Genomic DNA, 18377 nt, shown 5'->3' on the forward strand with positions numbered 1-18377 from the left:
TACAGAGATAACCACAAATATTATTGCTATCTTTACAGTACACAATCTAAAGTCAGATTTTGAGTTCTTTGTATAAGAAATTGTTTTGTCCTAGTGTATTTTAACTCATGTTGTTAATGGGATATTTGAGTTATATAACTGTAATATGCACTTATTAGCATGGATGTACTTCTATACACCCTGTGTTAACGAAAATAATGGCACCTAAATGCTTTTATTTGTACAATATTTATTATTATTATTTTATAATCCCAAACATTAATAATGAGAAATATTTTAAAAATCTAATTCAAAGAAACAAGCAGTGGTACTAAAATAGTTGAAACATGATTATTTACATTGAGAGATGTTTATATCAACAGATACCATTATTACCAACATACAATATCTTCTGAAATCATGAGTAGAATTTGGAGGAACTAGGTATTTGTAAATAGGTAGGAATTCTTTCATGAAAATACTGGTTTCCCTGAAGAACAATTTGTCCAAGCACGGATCTGAAGTGGCTTATTCGCAGGTGACGATGATAACGAGAACGGAGGAGACTCGCTTGTCGTCGCACCTTTGGAGTCTGTGAACAGTTACTCCAGGTTTGCGCCAATTGATCGAATAGTGAGCATAGGCTCCATTTCAATCAATCGTTTTGTAGATAAGAATCTGAGAATATGATATCAACAGCCCCCCTCACACACACCTCTATCGCTCCATTTCTCGTCACCATCTGGATTCAAACGACTCCACGTATATCCATCCAAATTCTCCTGAGATGCTGAATATCAGATGGTAGCTTCTACAAATGCAGCGCCAGAAATATTCAGTTACTGACCCAGTAACAGATCGTCATCGTTCCATCCTTCCTGTGGACTCCTACGTTCTCGAATTATCCAGCCGTTTCGACTTCACCACCTTCCGCTAATGTCTGATCCATGATTTCACTAGCATCCAGTTGAATCGATAACGTTTCTTCAGATCTTAACTCCGCGACAAATTATGTTTTCAAGGATTTATATTAACCAGCGTAATCTCACATTGAACAGCTTTCACAGAGGCATTCGTGATGAGAATTTGAGATCGTCTCGCGAGTGCCTCCCGAGAAGCGCATGGTTGGTTCAGTCGTGTGCGAGCCTTTTTGTCGATAGCAAGGCAGGCCGTAAGATGCGTAATTAAAGTGGGAAAAATTGTATCCGAAATTTGTCACACGCAGGCGTCTGTGCATGTGCGCGACAGAGAACGCACTGTAAACCCGGGCGTCGGCAAGAACTGCGAAAAGGGCATGGAAAGCCCTCCGAGGTATCCCTTGCCCCTCCCGCCCAGCAAAAGGCACACAGTGCCGGGAGCAAAGATTGCCAAGGAAGGTCCTATTCCAGGATACACTGGCGTCATTCCAGCGCTAAAGACTCACGTTCTTGGACATGGCTTCTCTGACTCCAGTAGACGAGCTGCCGCCTTCACTGACTCGTTGCGTCGCAAAAAACCTGAGGATGCCTACCATCTGGTCAGTGCTATCTGTTATTATGGGTTTCAGTGTTTTTCTGCTGACTTATTTGCAATTTTCTTAAAAGTCACTTGGATTCGCTGTAGCAGCTTTTTTAATTGCAAGATTTAACCATATCTGTTCCTCAATGGTAAAAGCACAGCATTCGGGGATGCCGAAATTACCCCGTGGATCCAACATTGTTAATGGTGGTCATGGTGTTGTGTGGGGGTGAATCTGCATGAGTAGACCACTGAAAACAAAGTAGAGGGGCGAGATTTCTTCTACGCCCAACTCGCCCACGTCGGAGAGGTGAATGACCCAGCGCCTGTAAAATGGCTGGCCAGCAAGCGGGAAACCCCAGAAGAGTTGAAATACATCAGCGGTCAGCTGGATTACAGAACCGTCAGGTTTTCTCACTCGACCTTTACAACAAAACTAATCTCCATCGCTAGAAGGGTTAGTGAATGCATCGGACCACAGCACAACGCTGGGGGGCTGATACGCATGGATAGTGGCGCAGAGTAAAAACAGGGACCACGGAGAAATACTGCCAGCCCGCGCCGCTGTCCATGAGCATGACGGTGCTGCCCTACACGAACGTGAAGATTCAGACGAAGAAGACGTTCGAAGCGTTCCAGGACGACACGCTGGAGGTGATGGAAGCGCGGCATCATCTCAAAGGCTACACGGGCCATGTGCATGCCCAGCAGCATCTCTTCTCCCAAACCTTCGGCAAAACCACGCGGCGTCTACGCGGGTACCCACCCGATCCCCAGACCTCCAAGGACTTCATCGACTACGCCGAGAATCGCCCTCTGTGCGTCAACGAATTCGAGCTGAAGCATCCCATGAAATTCCACCACAACCAGCTCCTCAAGACCGGTGAGGGCTCTCTAGGCCCTCTTCCCGACGGAGCACGCTGATCGTCCACGCCATCTTCGTCACGCACTTCAGCAGTTCTTCCTCCGTCGTCCCGGACCTGCCCCTCTGTCGGACTGCAACATGAACGGAACCCATCCCTGATGCCTTTTTTTGGTATAGGAAAGCATAGAGTTGTTGGAGTGGAATGAGCTTTTTCTTCTGAACAGCAGGTTGATGATCAACTATGAGCCTGAAACAATCATTGCTCCGTTGAAAGCAGACACTCTCGTAATTCTGTGGTTGTGACCTCCATCAGCTTCAACTGGCCTCTATTGGACTCGATAAAACAATTTGTGGTTGTGCTTACTATTTTAATGAAAGTGTTTCCTATTTCGTATACGTGCGGGTATATGATTCTCCTTTTTTATCGATCATTCTACTAAAGTATAATTTGTATGTATACATATAGACAAATGCATCCTGATAGAAACTTCTAATTGTGATTAAAGAAACTCAATAATTGTGCTGCTTAACTTTCAATACAAAACAAATTTCAACAATAATATTGAAAGTTATTTCAACAATAATGTTTTATATTAAAGGTACATTTTACAAAGGTAAAAAGAATCATTTTAAGGATTTTTTTTATAAAAGCTTTAATGTAATTTTCATAGCTATTTGTGAATGTTTATAGTTTTAAAAATAATTTCATTAAAGATTTTTTTAAAATTAGATGATATTATATATTTCTTATAATTTCTTTAGAGAAGTTTTAGAAGATTAATCTTTAAGTGGTAAATGAGGGGATAAGACAATTAAAGTATTAGAATATTAGAGTGGAAAATTAAAGAGGAAATACCTTCGAGGTCTTTATTATGTACTAGATAAGTCACAGCTTTTGATACATAAAATATGAGATATTTAATATTCTTCTTCCAAAAGTGGTACTTATTTCTCTATTGAAATAAGACCTATCTCTAAAAGCTAGAAACTTATTTCTAGAGAGAGGTTTTGTAAAGATGTCTATAGCCATGTACTCTATGGAATAATGCTCCAAACCAATTTGTCCTTTCTACACATTGTCTAACAAAATGGTGTTTTGTATCCCAATATTTTGTACGATTATAATGTATTGGATTCTTGACAATAGCAATGGCACTCTAGTTATCTTCATAAACAGTGATCTTTTTGGTTTAAAAATATCATAATTCCTAAGTAATTTACAAAGGTACAAAGTCTCCCTTACTGTAATAGTCAAAGTTACATATTTTGCCTCTCTTGACAAAATATAAACTAATGATTGTTTCTTATTTAACTAAGTGATGATTGTAACACCTAACATAAATGTATAACCTCCTACTAAACAGTGTGTCTCTACACAACTTGCTCCATTTGCATCATTATAGCCTACAAGTCACAAATTTGCTTCTTTTCTTCCATACTATAAAACCAAATCTTTTATTTCTTGTAAATAATAAAATATTCATTTGATTCCTTATCAATGCAAAACATATGAATGTGACATGTATTGAGTAAAGTGTTGACAAGTAAATGCAATGTCATACCTTGTATTATTTACAAGGTATAATAACAAACCTAAGATCTTTTGTTAAAGCTTTATACCTTTTGCATCCAAAATTTTATTGTTCTTATGTATAGTAAGATGACTTTATATTATTCATGTAGCAACTGTCTTTACATCTTTCATTCCAAATTCTGCCAACTTTTGACAAATCTACTTAATTTGGCTTAAATTAATAATTTTATTATTTTTGATTTGTAAAAACTCAATATAAAGAAAATTATTAAGTTCACCAAGATCTTTCATCTTGTAGCATTCTTGCAGTTCATCTTTGTATTTTACAAGGATCTCGAAGCTCTTGCCATCAATAAGTATGTCATTAATATAGATAATTAATATAACAACTAATATCTCAATCTACATTGTGTACAAACAAAGGTCTGTTTTTAAGTACTCCCAATCAAGATTCAATAGAGATTTATCCAAACTCTCATTCTATCTATGTCCAGATAGCTTCAAAGCATATAAAGTCTTTAGCAATTGCAACACCTTGCTATTATATTTTGATGGAACTTCCAATCTTTTTAGAATCTTCATATAGATATTTTTTTCTTTAAGTTCACCATTTAAATAAGTTGAGACGACATCAAGTTGCAACATATTCCAATTAAGGTTAGTAGCAATTGCAACAAATATGCAAGTTGTTGCAAGGTGGAAAATTGGTGCAAAAGTCCATTAATAATTAAGACCTTTTACTTGAGTAAAATCTTTTGCAAGCAATTGTCCTTTAAAATGCTCAATGGAATCATCACTAATAAGTTTTTTTTCTTAGAAATCTATTTTGAATCCACAACCTTTTTATCATTGGATAAAAATAAAAATTTTCATGTACCATGATCTTTCAAGGAATCAAGTTCTTCCTTCATAGCATGATTCCACTCTGTGAAAAAATGTGAATTCATGGATTGTTTAAAAGTCTTTGGTTTTGCATATTCATCAACATGAATTACATCCAATGTTTCAATCAATAAGTCATAATCTCTTCAAAGGAAATTGTTGTCTTTTTCTCAAGGCATGCAACACGTCCTACTACCACTTATAATATTTATGAAGGCAATGCCACTTTCATAATAACATCTTGATAGTAGAACTTGAGTGATTGCTTCTACTTTTAGTTGATTAAACTCTTCTATTTTTGTTAGTATAGAATTTTCTTTTTTTTCAACCATTTTCTCCATCCAATCCATCATACACATGTAGTCTATAAGCTTGAGGTTGGAATATTTTTAATTTACTTAGATGTTGAAAATCTAGAAAATTAAAATTATTTCTATGATCCATATCTTTTCCAATTTTTTCTTAAGTAGTTGGTGGCTCACCAAGTAACTCATCCTTATTATCAAAAAAAATCATATCTAAATTATAGATTTTTTTTTTTTTTTTTTTTTTTTTTTCCTTTAAGTAGAAAAATCTCATATCCTTTTTCCACTTCTAAATATCTAATATGAATATCCTTCTTTGCTTTTGAATCAAGCTTTTGACATTTTTCTTTTGCCATAGGATATCAAGGAAGAAAACCAAAATAATAATTATTTTAAAGAAAAAGTTTTTTTTTTTTTTATCATAGAATACTTTATGTGGTTTCTTATTGCCGAGTCTTGCAAGTTGAAGGCGATTGTGAGTCTAAGTCACAAATTTTGTTACAAACACCCAATATTGACAATTGAATTTAGCATCATTTAGAAGTGTTTGTACTCTTTCAAAAATAATTCACATCATATGCTCTAATATACCAATAATTTCATGTATGTATGCAAGAGTAATTATGTGTCAAATGCCTTCAACTTTAAAGTGAGAATCAAACTTACTATTCAAGTATTTAGTATCTTGATTAATTAAAAAAGTTTTTATCTTCCTTTCAATTTTTCTTTATACTTTTTCTTTCCAAGTCTTGTAAGTAATATAACCTTGGTCTTTAGTTTGAAGAAATATAAGGCAATAATAATCAAAATATTCATTAATCTACATAGCTAATCATTCTGCACCATCAAAACTACATGTTTTTAAATAACAAAGGTCAAATACTATTACATCTAAAATACTATTGATATACTTGTACTTATGTGACAAAGGCCACCTGTAGGCTGTCCCAACAATGCATGATTTATATGTAGGTATTTTATCCTTCTTCTCCTTGATTTTTAATTCTTCAATATTATTCATCTTCTATGCCTTTCATATTATATACATTAAATCATGTTCTAATACTTAATGCCATTTAATAAGTCTATGATCCAAAATAGATGAATTAGAAATTATGGCAACTTCTTCAATTTCACAAGGCATAAAATAAGATTTACTGGATAACGTACCTTATATGAATAAGTCAATTGAAGGCAAAATTTAATTGATTCTATTGACATCCAAATTAAATTTTCAACCTTTCTTGCATAAAGTTGTAGTTGATAATAGAGTATCACGTGCTCTAGAAATCTAGTCAATATCCTTTACAACTATAAGAATATATTTTCATGTAAGGTCCAAAATTGTGAGATTTATCTCACTTGAGCTTTGTGATTTGCTAATGCCACTATCATAGCTTTGGAGTTGGATAGTCATATTTTTATTAAAATTGAGAAGCTTTCTCCTATCTCTTTGGATGTGTACATCTATTGAACTATCAATGCAAATATAATGCCGTAATTGAGACAACAATGCAATTGTTGTTTTTGAATTAAATGATGCTTCTCCGGCTGAAAGTACAACAACAACCCTAGCATTTACAACACCATTGCTAATTATTCTAAGACATTTTGTATCACCTTGCTAATGCCCCTTTTGTCCACAAGCCCTCTAAGTGCTTTTAGACTTATGAATCTTAGGCTTTTGTTTTTGTTATAGATAGTGCTTCTTTAAGACTTGCTTTCTTCTTCCATATTTTATTAAAGCAAAAAATAGATAATTAATCCCTTTTTTTTTTGCATCTCCTCTTTAAGGAGAATAGACAATACTACTTCTTTTGTGATTCCTTTTCTTTTCTTTGATGCAATCAACTAAACAAGAGGATCCTAAGATTCTAGTATTGTAATAAGTATAAGAAATGTCATGCATTGTTTGCCCATTTCATCACTGGCTTCAATATCTTGATCTCTATGATCAAAAATCTCTCCAAGAAAAATCTTCATAGATTCTCCATCCATGTATCAAAGATTATGCAATTTCTTCATTAAAAATATCTTAATAATTACTCTCAAAGGCTTGTGGATTTTAGCCAATACGTCCTACATTTCCAAGCTATATTGGAGCAATAAAACTTATTTTTACCGCCAGCAAAAAAATAGAATTTACTTAAATAAAAAACAGCAGCATCATCAATGGCATTGAACTCCAACAACAATGAAACTCCAACCGCTCCAACACTCCAAGCAGCACTTAGGCAGCGCTCCTCGGCTCCGACAACAGGCGGATCATCTACAGGAAATGTCCATCCAATTATTACTTTTTCAACTTCAAAAACCATCCAAACTTTTCATCCAAATGTTTTGTAACGAATTGCATCCGTAGCCACGGCTCTGACAACATGTTTTAAACTGGAAGAATATCAATCCGTTGATAACGAGAATGTGGCGCAACATTAAAGAGTTAGAATATCCGGTGTCTTTGTTATGTGCTGGATATGTCACACCTTTTCGTACATCAAGTATGGAAAATTCAACATATAGTGAGTGGCATTCCAAACTAAACAAGTCTATTGCACACTAGTATTCAAGACCATCAGTGCAGTCTGGGTTTACAATAAGTTTGTGAAAATGTAAGTCATGATGCTCCGTTTGCATACTCACACATACTGACAAACAAATTTACTCACACACACTAACAAACAAACAAAACATTGGAACATAAACAGAGGACTTGACTAGCGCTTGACTAGGAACCTTTTCGGATTTGAGCATATTCAATTACTGATTGTTAAACAGAAGTAGCTTGGCCTTTCCATCCGTGTCTGGATCTGTAGCTATATAACCACCCACCGTGGAGACATTGCTACAATTCAGCGCTTGCATTTTGCCTGCTCGGGAAATGCAAAGAAACCTACTTTGTTTCATACCTCTGCAAAAGAAGAGCCTGAAATCCGACTTGAGATTTGAGTGAAGAAAACGGTGTCTGGAACCATGAAGCATGTTCAATACTCCAGGTACCACGGCGGCAGCAAGGCTCTTGAGGCAAGTTTCTCACAACTGTTACTTCCTACCTCACAATTCGTCTTCATTCACATGAGGTAGACATACTTCGGCACGATTTTGAACGTGAAATACATGGATTTTGGGACAAGGTGGATTGCATGTTGTTGCATGGTGTTGAAATGTGAAGTGTAGCATGAAGTGTAATCTTATGCGGAGAAAGGTGCTGATGAGTGATCGTTGGGGTGGCAGTACGTGGAGGTGCCCATCCCGAAGCCCAAGGCCGGTGAGCTGCTGTTGAAGGTTGAGGCGATCAGCAACAATCCGGTAGAATTACGCATCCAGGATGGGTTAATGAAGCACTTTCTTCCACTTAGATTCCCATTCGCCCCCGGCACTGATGTTGCAGGTGAGGTCGTCAGCTTGGGCACCGGCGTCAAGGGATTCCGCCCCGGTGACAAGGTCGTTGCTCATATCCATGTTCTGGTGAGCCTCCAATTATCGCACTGCTTCCGTCACTTACTGTAATTGTGTCAGAAACACATCAACGTGAACTCGAACTCAGCTCATGCGCAAAGGAAGGTGAAGTATTAGTAATAAGGGGTGATGCAATCAGAAAGGAGGAGGATATGCGGAGTACGCGATCGCGTCGTCATCAAGAGTGGTGCTGCGGGTGCCAGAAATATCAGCTTCCGAAGCTGCATCGATAGTGGTGGCTGGTTACACAGCGCTTCAAAGTGCCCGGCAGGTGGGCATCAAGAGCCTCGCAGGCGGATGCGAGCACCTCAATGTTCAGATCATCGGCGCGTCGGGAGGCGTGGGTACCATCCTTCTGCAGCTGGTGAAGCTATCCGGCGCGCATGTGACGGTCACATGCAGCGATCGCAACATCGAGCTCATGAGAAACCTGAAAGCCGACGAGGTGCTGGACTACCAAACTCAGCAGGGCGCAACCTACACCAGTCCTTCAGGAAGAAGATACCACCGCGTATTTAATTGCGCCCACTTTGTACCCTTGTCCAATTTCTCGGCGCAACTACAACCCAATGCAAGAGTGATAGACCTGACTCCCACAAGGCGCAGCATCGTCGTGGCCATGGTTAACAAAGTGTCGTTGCGGAGTCCTCACAGATTCGAGAACTTCTACATGTGGGATAACCAGGAAGATCTGCAGACGATGATGGAGCTGATGGGGGCAGGGAAAGTGAAGGCAGTGCTGGATACCACCTTCCCGCTTTGCAAAGCCGGCGATGCGTGGGATCACTGCTTGAAGCGGCGCTGCGCGGGTAAAATCATCTTGTGCTCATCTCCACCCATTTCATCGTGACCTTCCTCGTCGTGACCTTCTTCGTGAAACTACAAGCGGAGTCCATTGTGGAACTGACACGCTGGCTTGCATTTCACGTGGCAAAGTTTCAAATAGATTTGAATATTTGTGAGTGTTGTCCCTGTGATGTGATTGGATTGGAGCCCACTTTGAAACAAAGAAAGTAAAAGTGTGAGCTTCTTACATTCGACTATTACTAGATTAGTTTTTCTACAAGGTACGATGTTTTTTTTATATGACAAAAAAATGAATATATATTTTTATGATTATTAATATAAATATTTTTTATTTTTTATTTTCTCATAAATATAAAGATAAATTTTATATTTATGGTGAAGATAAAAATGATAAAAATTCAAGGGTTTATTAATATATGAGTCTAGTATAAATTTTTGTTTTGGAATTAGTATTAATACATGAATCTAGTATTTTTCTATTTTTATTGCATGGATTTTACACATTACTGTAACCATAAATTTATACCTTTATAGTCTACATATTTCTTTCTGATATTATATTTTTTTAGAATTTTAATTTTCTTTTCATAATGTATACTTATTATAATGGCAATAATATTTTTTCTTTATTTTGTTGTTTTTATATTTATAACTTGTTTTGTAAAATATTAATTTTGTTCTACTTGAAAATGTATTGTTGCTAAGACAAAAAAATTCATATTAGTTTAGTTATAAAAAAAATACTTTTCTTATATATTGTTTATATGAAAAAATTACTTTTCTTATATATTATTTTTTGAATATTGGTGATGATTTTTTATAAATATAGTAATTTAAATTAAATGTCTAATAAATCATATTTAACTTGATTATTAATATATATGTATATGTAAATTTTGCATAATGAATTATATTAAAAGTGAAAGTTTTTTTAAAATTTAATGCATTTTTTTAATTCTTAAACATGTTTCCAATGCCTTTAAATTTTATGAATTTTTTTTACAAGTTAATTTTCATTGTACAAGAATATGTTTATATTTATATATTTTTAAGTAAAAGACCATACCTTATATAATATGGGGATTTTCAAAAAATCATACTATTTATTTTTAATAGCCAATTTATACAAAAATACTCTATAAATAATCAACTTTGCTTCATATTCAAATTTCTCTATTTCAATCATTGACATCAAATCTTCTTAGTATAGTTTCTTAATGCTTAACAAGTTACACATAAAGTGGACATTGATTTTCTACCTGATTGATATATATATATATATATATATACATTTTTGTTTATTAAGGAAGAGTCTTACAAATTACAACAAATTTCTAGATATCAATCATTCATACTTATAATGGCGCCACCAACAAGAACCACCTAATTATATATTATTTTACGTTAAAACTAAACCAAAGTAATAATAACATAAATAAATAAAATCTCATTCATAAAGTACAAACATTACGTGGGGTTTTAGAGAGGTTGTGTAACCACATGACAAATACTATACTCTAAGATTGAAACAGGTAGGAACATTGTCCTCCGTCATCAAAACTATCATCAAAAGATGAATCCTTAGCGCCATCGTTGTCCACATTCACACCACTCCCAGACCCAACTCCTTCAACTGAGTTGCAGAACTGTGAAGAGAGCGCTGTGCAGAAAGGGATTCACCCACCGTTGATGTGATAAGAAAGGATCAAGAGTGAATGCAGTTTGGATCATCTCTCATGATCCAACCATGACCTTACATTTCTAGCTTTTACTTTGATGGACAGTTCGATGGATGCCTGGATACTTGGATCAGTGCGTGGGTCTGTGCGTGGACATGCATTGGCAATGACACACAGGGACAATAATCTTCTTCCGTTGGATGTGCAGCGAGGCATTCGAGGTGGGGGTGGCGGTAGGCGATGTGGCCCAATGTGGGTTCGTCATGTCCCAAAGGATAGACAAGCCACGCACAGAACCCAATCGCATAGTCCTCTCGAACAGTTTTTTTCATTTGCACATCCCTGTACTGCTCCGTGTCACATCTCGGCTCGCCCCTCGATCGACCCCCTCCCCTGTGTCATCCCCCGTTTCACGCCTGTAACTGTTGACCTTAGCCTTTGCTCGGCATTGATCCCAGAAAGGGTGAATTCACCTCATGTTTCTGTAATGAACAGTCGTCACTTTTTTCTGATTGTGCTTCTTTTTTTGGATAAGTTCAGTTGACGGTTCGGCTATAAAGTCTACAGGTGATTGAAGGTGATGAGTGTTGCCGCAGGTCTGGGACGAAGAAGTAGAATGCCAGCGAAGGGGAGGAGCTGTGGTGGTATGTGACAACTCCAGGTCATGTGTAGAACCTCCAGGGGCTACGAATTTTTCTGTGCAAAAGTGGCTGTTCAAGTTGACGATCTTGTATGCTCTGATCGGACAATGGATTAGCCCTTCCATGAGGGTGTGGAAAGGGCAAAAAGTGGTTGCGTCGTGTTCCCAGTGCCATTGCCGGCAACGAAAGAGAGGAAGCAAACACATTCCGCGCACTGTTGTATCGCAGAAGGATGAAAGTGACTTGGTTCTGAAGTTTAATCTTGAACGTTCACGACCGACTCGGTCGAATCTCTCTTTGCACGGGACGTTGGGGTCAACCAGGAATGAGGTGAGTGGTTTTTGTTCCAGTTGCAACCCAAACAGTTAAAAAGTTTAAAGCCCAAAGTTGCCGATCTAGACTGCGGGGAGGACGGAGAGGGGGATGTTCTGGTAATTAGTTCCTCAAAGTTCCCGGGGAGCAAAACTGTTATTGGAAAACTGTATTAAAGGACAGATGGCAGAACCAGGATCGCTAGTGCGATAGAATGATAACAGTATAGGATCTGGATATCCGAATGGATATACCCTTCAAATATCTATCTCGAATGCAGTTGACTCATCGACGCTGCAAACACGCTCGGATCAAGGTAATCGACACAAAACCGAGCATGGAGCTTCACGATAATCGTAGGAGAGAGTTTAACGAATCTGCCCGTGACGACGGCTAGGAGGAACTTTTCAACCCTGCGAGTATGCTTCGTCACCCAGCTGCAGGGAGGCGACTCACTTGCGGTGTTTTCTACAAACAATTGAAGGAGAAAACTCAGCGACGTTCCTTATTAAGCTTGCGAGGTTGTCATATTCTCACATAGCATAATGTCGCCGTTTTCGAATCCCTCGTCTCGATCTTGAATACTACGTCCTGCCACTTTCAACCGGGCTTTGATGTAGGAAAGAGTTAGATTTTGAATCATAACTTTGTCTTTGCAACTCCTGGGCTTCCTCTGTTACCCAGCCGCCAAAGTGGCCTACATCTTGAGCCGCCACTGGTTCCCCTTCCTGAGGATATAGCTCCCACCGCCATCTTCACACACCTCTTGCGACATTGCTATTACTCTCTAGTTCTCAACTGAAATCACTATGTTCAGCGGAACGGAGTTTTTCGATTATCTGTGAAGAGCATGGGCTTTTAGAGGACAACTTAGTCTGGAGGGCAAGGAGTGAGAGTGAACCCCGTTAGCTTTAGTTTGGCGGTAAGATCTTGAACGCACACGACAGGGGAAGTTGAATGTGAGAGGAGTGTTCGAGTTGGCAGTTTCGTACGAGTACGATGCTTAAATGTTGCTACTGACACCAGAATATGTGTGTGATTTTTTGATAATACTGAATTTGGCCGCATCAATTTTTTACTCCGATGCATTTCAAGGTCTCACCCTGGAAGATCTCTATTCTATCTCGGTCTCTCTCTCTCTCTCTCTCTCTCTCTCTCTCTCTCTCCCTCCTTCTCTCTCTCGGACACTGTACATTTTGTTCTGCTGTAGAACCAGGGTGGTGGGGGTTTTAGAAACTCCAATTCTCATGATCAACATCAATTGTCCCGCAGAGATTTTCAATGTGGTCACTAGACTAAAGTCTATCAAGAGTTGAGTCGCTTGAGCCTGATAAGAGGTCACCAGGATTCCTTTTTCGAATAGACCAGAGCTGTGACTCGAATATTCTGGAAAGTCCTCATTGTACTTTCAACCTTTCAATTTCTTCTAATTTTCCATGTCTACTATGTGCGTTAGCTCGGCTAGAGAAGGATCCATCAGCAGTGTTATGTAAACGCCGAGCTTGACAAAACTGGCATAATTATCAAGTATCTTTTCCCACGAGTTTCGCTTTATCGTAGGATCTACGAGGATACCTTATCTAAAGATATTCCCTCGTCTGTCTTACTTTTATTTCAGCCTAATACACAATGCGAGTTTCTCTTTCTAGACCTTCTCTGAGAAGAAGCTGTAGCTGAGAACAAGTCTAGAGAGAGACTAGCATAGAGAAAATTTCGTATGTGAATTGTAGCACATTTCTATTCGGAGAGGCGACTTGGTGCTTAGCATACTTGATCATAACGTAGGAAACGATGTCGTGAGGATTGTTTCAAGCAGCATTTTGCTAAGGGATGTAACTGTTTTGATTGTAGCACTTTCTTCTGTGAGCACTCTACTTTCGACCTCCAGTGGGAAGGCCGACCAGAATTCCCGCAGATTATGCACTGATCATAACCAGGCTTCCGCATGACTCATGAATTAGTTGTCACAACCCACGTTGTAGGCATTAGGAACATTTCGTATTGCATTGCTCTATCATGGTCATTGTGCATTTGAAGTTCCAAGACGGACCAGTTCCAGCTTAATTTGAACTCTTCCAACTAGAATTCGAAAGGATATCACAATTATTGAAACTGGATGCTGTGTTACAGATTGATTGTCACTAAGGAAGAACAATTTGTCCGAGTGGAGATGGTGCACTTCGGGCAATATCTTCGGGACCGTCAGATACTGGGCTGGGAAGAGTACGTCACGTAGACCCTTTCAAATTCAATTTTATGCATCTGCAGTGATTTTTTTGGATAAGTTTATTTTTATTTTTTAATTATTTAAATTTTAATTTATTATTACTAAAAATATGTATTTCAGTGTGCTTTTGTAGTTCGCGCTTGCATGTAAACAACGAACTAAAACTTGTGGAAAATCAGGAGGTTTGAACTGAATCTTACCCTTAATTGCAGGTATTACATCGCATACAAGTCCCTTAAGAAGAGGATTAAACAGGATTCAACGCGTGCTCAAAATTCATCCATAGGGGCTGAGGAACGTCATGAAATTGTGAAAACATTCTCCGAACTTCTGGACTGTCAGGTTCGACGACTATTCTTGTACTGATTATTTATTTTGTTACTTTCAGTTTAGCAAGGTCAGCAAACCGTCTCAGAATGATTACAGATAGCAATTTGGATGTGCATGGTTCTATTGCTGACTCGACGGAATTATTCACTACAGGTTGAAAAAGTGGTGTTGTTTATGATAGAGAAGCAAGGTCTTCTTGCAGAGCGCTTGCAGAAACTGCGGAAACAACGAGAAGCTGCTGCCACAGCAGATTTTCTTATCGAATCTGAGGTTGATGAAGGATCGGATCTCAATGAGCGGCCAAGTGCCCCGGTAGTGGTTCATTGGCAGGTCATGGATGAATACAGGTATTCCTTCTGACTCTTTATTGTGTAAGTGTAATTCAGGTGCAACCTGTTGCAGGAGATACAACAACACATTGTGACCCTAATGTGGAAGTGCTTCTGTGCAGGCAAATCGGTACAGAGCTTCTACAACTGCTAAACTTTGTGGAACTGAATGTCACGGGACTAAGAAAAATATTAAAAAAGTTCGACAAAAGGGTTGGAGTTCGCTTGGGTGGTCAGTACATCGCCTCTCGCTCCAATCATCCTTATTCCCAACTCCAGCAAGTCTTCCGCACTATTGTAAGGGACTTCTCATGTTGGTATCATTGACGTTTGCAACCTCACTTCATTTTCAGTTTACTATCAAAGCATGCTTTAAAGAATCATTCCCACTGCACCGTGGTATCTCTACTACCGGACTACCTATTTGATTGGGGACATGGTGGTTAGTAGTAATGACTTCATACTATTATATGCATTTACCATGTTCTAAAACGTTTAACATGTGCATAACAGGGAATAGGTGCAATGGTCGCAACCATATCTAGAAATCTTGCTGAGCTACGAAACGAGAGCCTGGAGGCAGCCTCTGCAAGCAGTGCCGTTTCTCTTTTTCGTTATGCTGCTCTTCCAGCACGAATTATTGAGGAAGAGCCCGTTATTCAGGTATATAAACCCATTCCTCCCTTCATCTGAATCTACTTTGCTCGCACGTAAGATAAAACGTTGCTGTGTTGAATGCAGTGTTGCAGCCTATGTCCCGTCGATCACTGAGGTCAATCTTGGGCCCGCTCTCTTTCCTGGATCTGCAGGCAATTGAAGAGACGATGCAGCGCTTGACCCACGAGGTTAATATACAAACATATTTATCAAAAGAGCTTCTTCTACCAGCTCCGAGCAGGAGGCAACAGGAAGCAGAAGCCGGAAGAATACCTGGGTTGGTGCAGGAAGAAGCCCATTTCATGTCCATACAAATTAACCTATTCAATACATTTTTGTACATGGTAATTTACCCCTAAACCTCACCATGTCAATGCCTGATATTCGCTGAGATATAGGTTGTCACTGGTTCCCCAAGAGGTCAGTTCTATCAATGGCCTTGATCCTCCTACCTAGCTGAACAGACCATGTCACCATCCGACCTTGCTAGTTGAGCTTATCACAAGGCGATAACACTTTGCACCACTGCAGGTAAATTATTACATAATAGTACCTTCATCAGATGACTATGCCAAACTTTTGGATGCGCCAGGCACGCTGTGTGGAGTGATAATCGGCTCCATGCCTTTGGCCGCGCTGGTCTCAGCGCTTGTTTATAGTTGGTGGTCCAATTTCTCGTACAAAGCACCTTTGATAGTCAGCTCTTTCATTCTCATGGCCGGCAACTTCTTGTATGCCATAGCTCTCCACTTCGATTCTGTTTGGCTCCTCCTCATTGGTCGATTTTTATGCGGGTAAGAGCATTATATCCATAAATCCACTGTACCACTCCATCTCTTTATTGTGAAATTCACGCTATTAGTATGATGCTTGGCGTGTCTGCAATGCACTGCTTCCAAATCAACAGTGGGTTACTGTAGTATTTCTGTTTATTGATCTTGCTGTGTGAAATTTATGCTTGGAGGGCAGTTTGGGAGGGGCAAGGGCTATCAACAGGAGGTACATATGCGACCATGTGCCTCTGAAGCAGCTCACGAGTGCATCCGCGGCTTTTATAAGTGCTAGTGCTTTGGGTATGGCAGTTGGACCAGCCCTTGCTGGTCTGCTTAGCAGAATCAACTTCAAGGTAGCTATCTCCCATACAACTGGTTTAATTTTTTAAAATTTTTTTTGAAGGCAACGATGAGGTTTTTGTTTCGTTCCATTTTTGAAATCAATCACGTGTGCAATGTTCATCGTATGATTAATCCAGTATTTTCACCTTGATCAGCCAGCGTGCATTAACATCGTTGCCTATGTAAAATTTGCGGATGCAGATCTACGGGACACTACCTGTGAATTTTGTAACTGCCCCCGGGTGGTTGTTGTTCTTGAGTTGGAGTTTGTACCTGATTATCGTCCTTTTTTTCTTCAAAGAGCCCGACCGAGCAACTGCATTATGCCGACGAATGAGCTCTCACGCGAATCTAAACACAATGGACAGTATTGTTTCAACTGATGAATCAACACTCGTAGCACCCCTATTATCTGGCAGCATTAATGTTGCGAACGGTTTGCAAGGGTATCCATCGGACGAAGAAGAATCCAGAGAGAGCACCACCGAAGGAGACTCGGACTATGGTGAGGATAAGGCGGTGGAAACTGTGAGTGATCTGATGAAGGAACTGACCCGCCCAGTGAAAATCCTGTTATGGGTTTACTTCATGCTCAAGTTCGCATCGGAGCTTCTCATCTCGGAGTCTAGCCTACTGACTGATTATTACTTCAACTGGAAAACGTCTCAGGTATCCAGTGTCCCCTACTAACCCTTTCTTGTACCCAGACAAATGATGTATGCGTTGGACATCAGTAGGGGTCACATATTTGACATACCTGTGCATGATATGTTGCAGGTGGCAATATTTCTATCATTGCTGGGGTTGACGGTGTTGCCCATGAGTGCGGTAGTGGGCAACTGCATCAGCAACATATACGAAGACAGGGTGGTGGTGCTTTGGTCACAGGTAACAACAGGAGTAGGGGTGGCAGCAATCTTGTGCTACAGCCCCTGGGTACACTACAGCGCGTACCAGTATGTTACCGCGGCGGTAGTGATCTTCGTGTCCACAAACGTCCTAGAGGGGGTGAACATGTCGCTGCTGTCAAAGGTGATGTCACCGCGGATGTCGCGCGGCGTATTCAACTGCGGACTGTTGTCAACAGAGGCAGGGACGCTAGCGCGGGCGATTGCCGACGGATTGATCAGTGTAGCAGGGAAGTGTGGCATTCAGAACCTAGTAAACCTGACAATGCTGCCCACTCTCGCCATAGTGGCCGCCACCACCGGGTACACCTGCATCGGCTACTTCACTCTCTATTAACCACTCCCACTGTTTTTTTAAACATACGTAGCGTATCAGCTGGATGGCAGTCCTCCTTCCTTCGCTTAGAAAACTAGCTCAACAGATGCACCCTGATATTGCAAGTGTGCAAGTTTTGTAGCCATATGCTTGGTGCTTGAGGAAGTAGGGGTTGCTACTACAGGGATGGCAGTGCAGAGCTGGAGAGGTGAATGGCGTCATGTCTCCTCTTCTCTTCAATTCTCTTCCCTTTCTCTGCTCTTCTCACGCAGCTCGTCACGCCCTCCGCTCCGCCGTTCCCTGTGTCCCCAGAGTGTATTAAACCCCCCGCGATTGCCTTGTTTTCTCTTCTCACTGGATGTGTTCACGTTATACAATTGCAACATTGATCTCTTTGGATACCTTTGGATGCCTTTGGACTCTATTACGCGCATCCCGGATGGAAGCAAGTGCATAGACTCTAGTAGAGAGCCTTGCAGTGTTTGCCTATCAGATATTGTTACTATGTGCTAGATTTTTCAGAAGGGATCTTGATTGG

The 18377-nt window shown here is 39.6% G+C and overlaps 3 protein-coding genes across 6 annotated transcripts; all 3 read left to right on the top strand.

Annotated features, from left to right (window-relative positions):
* The first annotated feature begins 328 nt into the window (after positions 1 to 328).
* On the top strand, positions 329 to 2735 carry LOC112290296 (uncharacterized). Its single transcript, XM_024536432.3, has 3 exons — positions 329 to 1495; positions 1724 to 1884; positions 1998 to 2735. Exons 1-3 carry the CDS (start codon positions 1274 to 1276, stop codon positions 2398 to 2400), a joined length of 786 nt encoding a protein of 261 aa, XP_024392200.1. The 5' UTR covers positions 329 to 1273; the 3' UTR covers positions 2401 to 2735.
* Positions 2736 to 8032: 5297 nt separating this feature from the next.
* LOC112290769 (chloroplast envelope quinone oxidoreductase homolog) lies at positions 8033 to 9368 on the top strand. Its single transcript, XM_024537432.3, has 3 exons — positions 8033 to 8083; positions 8294 to 8527; positions 8658 to 9368. Exons 1-3 carry the CDS (start codon positions 8033 to 8035, stop codon positions 9366 to 9368), a joined length of 996 nt encoding a protein of 331 aa, XP_024393200.2.
* Positions 9369 to 12326: 2958 nt separating this feature from the next.
* On the top strand, positions 12327 to 18240 carry LOC112290162 (SPX domain-containing membrane protein At4g22990). 4 transcript variants are annotated; one of them, XM_024536164.3, is made up of 11 exons: positions 12327 to 12478; positions 14088 to 14180; positions 14397 to 14526; positions 14668 to 14861; positions 14966 to 15140; positions 15357 to 15506; positions 15653 to 15844; positions 16032 to 16294; positions 16470 to 16626; positions 16817 to 17284; positions 17393 to 18240. In XM_024536164.3, exons 2-11 carry the CDS (start codon positions 14128 to 14130, stop codon positions 17858 to 17860), a joined length of 2250 nt encoding a protein of 749 aa, XP_024391932.1. In that variant the 5' UTR covers positions 12327 to 12478; positions 14088 to 14127; the 3' UTR covers positions 17861 to 18240. The 4 variants fall into 4 exon arrangements, with proteins under 4 accessions (XP_024391932.1, XP_024391933.1, XP_024391931.1 ...); XM_024536165.3 differs by lacking the exon at positions 12327 to 12478 and adding an exon at positions 12529 to 12879; XM_024536163.3 differs by lacking the exon at positions 12327 to 12478 and adding an exon at positions 13663 to 13819.
* Positions 18241 to 18377: the final 137 nt, after the last annotated feature.

Source organism: Physcomitrium patens, chromosome 13 (assembly GCF_059467195.1).
Source record: "Physcomitrium patens ecotype Gransden chromosome 13, ASM5946719v1, whole genome shotgun sequence".
Lineage (NCBI taxonomy): Eukaryota > Viridiplantae > Streptophyta > Bryopsida > Funariales > Funariaceae > Physcomitrium > Physcomitrium patens.

Excerpts from the sequence above, each read along its gene's own strand:
- LOC112290296 (XM_024536432.3), top strand. The coding sequence starts at position 1,274 with ATGGAAAGCCCTCCGAGGTATCCCTTGCCCCTCCCGCCCAGCAAAAGG. Across the intron at positions 1,496-1,723 it reads CTGAGGATGCCTACCATCTG|ACCACTGAAAACAAAGTAGA; the intron begins GTCAGTGCTATC and ends CTGCATGAGTAG. Across the intron at positions 1,885-1,997 it reads CTGGATTACAGAACCGTCAG|AGTAAAAACAGGGACCACGG; the intron begins GTTTTCTCACTC and ends ATAGTGGCGCAG.
- LOC112290769 (XM_024537432.3), top strand. The coding sequence starts at position 8,033 with ATGAAGCATGTTCAATACTCCAGGTACCACGGCGGCAGCAAGGCTCTT. Across the intron at positions 8,084-8,293 it reads GCGGCAGCAAGGCTCTTGAG|TACGTGGAGGTGCCCATCCC; the intron begins GCAAGTTTCTCA and ends TTGGGGTGGCAG. Across the intron at positions 8,528-8,657 it reads TTGCTCATATCCATGTTCTG|AAAGGAGGAGGATATGCGGA; the intron begins GTGAGCCTCCAA and ends TGATGCAATCAG.
- LOC112290162 (XM_024536161.3), top strand. The coding sequence starts at position 14,074 with ATGCTGTGTTACAGATTGATTGTCACTAAGGAAGAACAATTTGTCCGA. Across the intron at positions 16,627-16,816 it reads TTAGCAGAATCAACTTCAAG|ATCTACGGGACACTACCTGT; the intron begins GTAGCTATCTCC and ends TTGCGGATGCAG. Across the intron at positions 17,285-17,392 it reads TCAACTGGAAAACGTCTCAG|GTGGCAATATTTCTATCATT; the intron begins GTATCCAGTGTC and ends GATATGTTGCAG.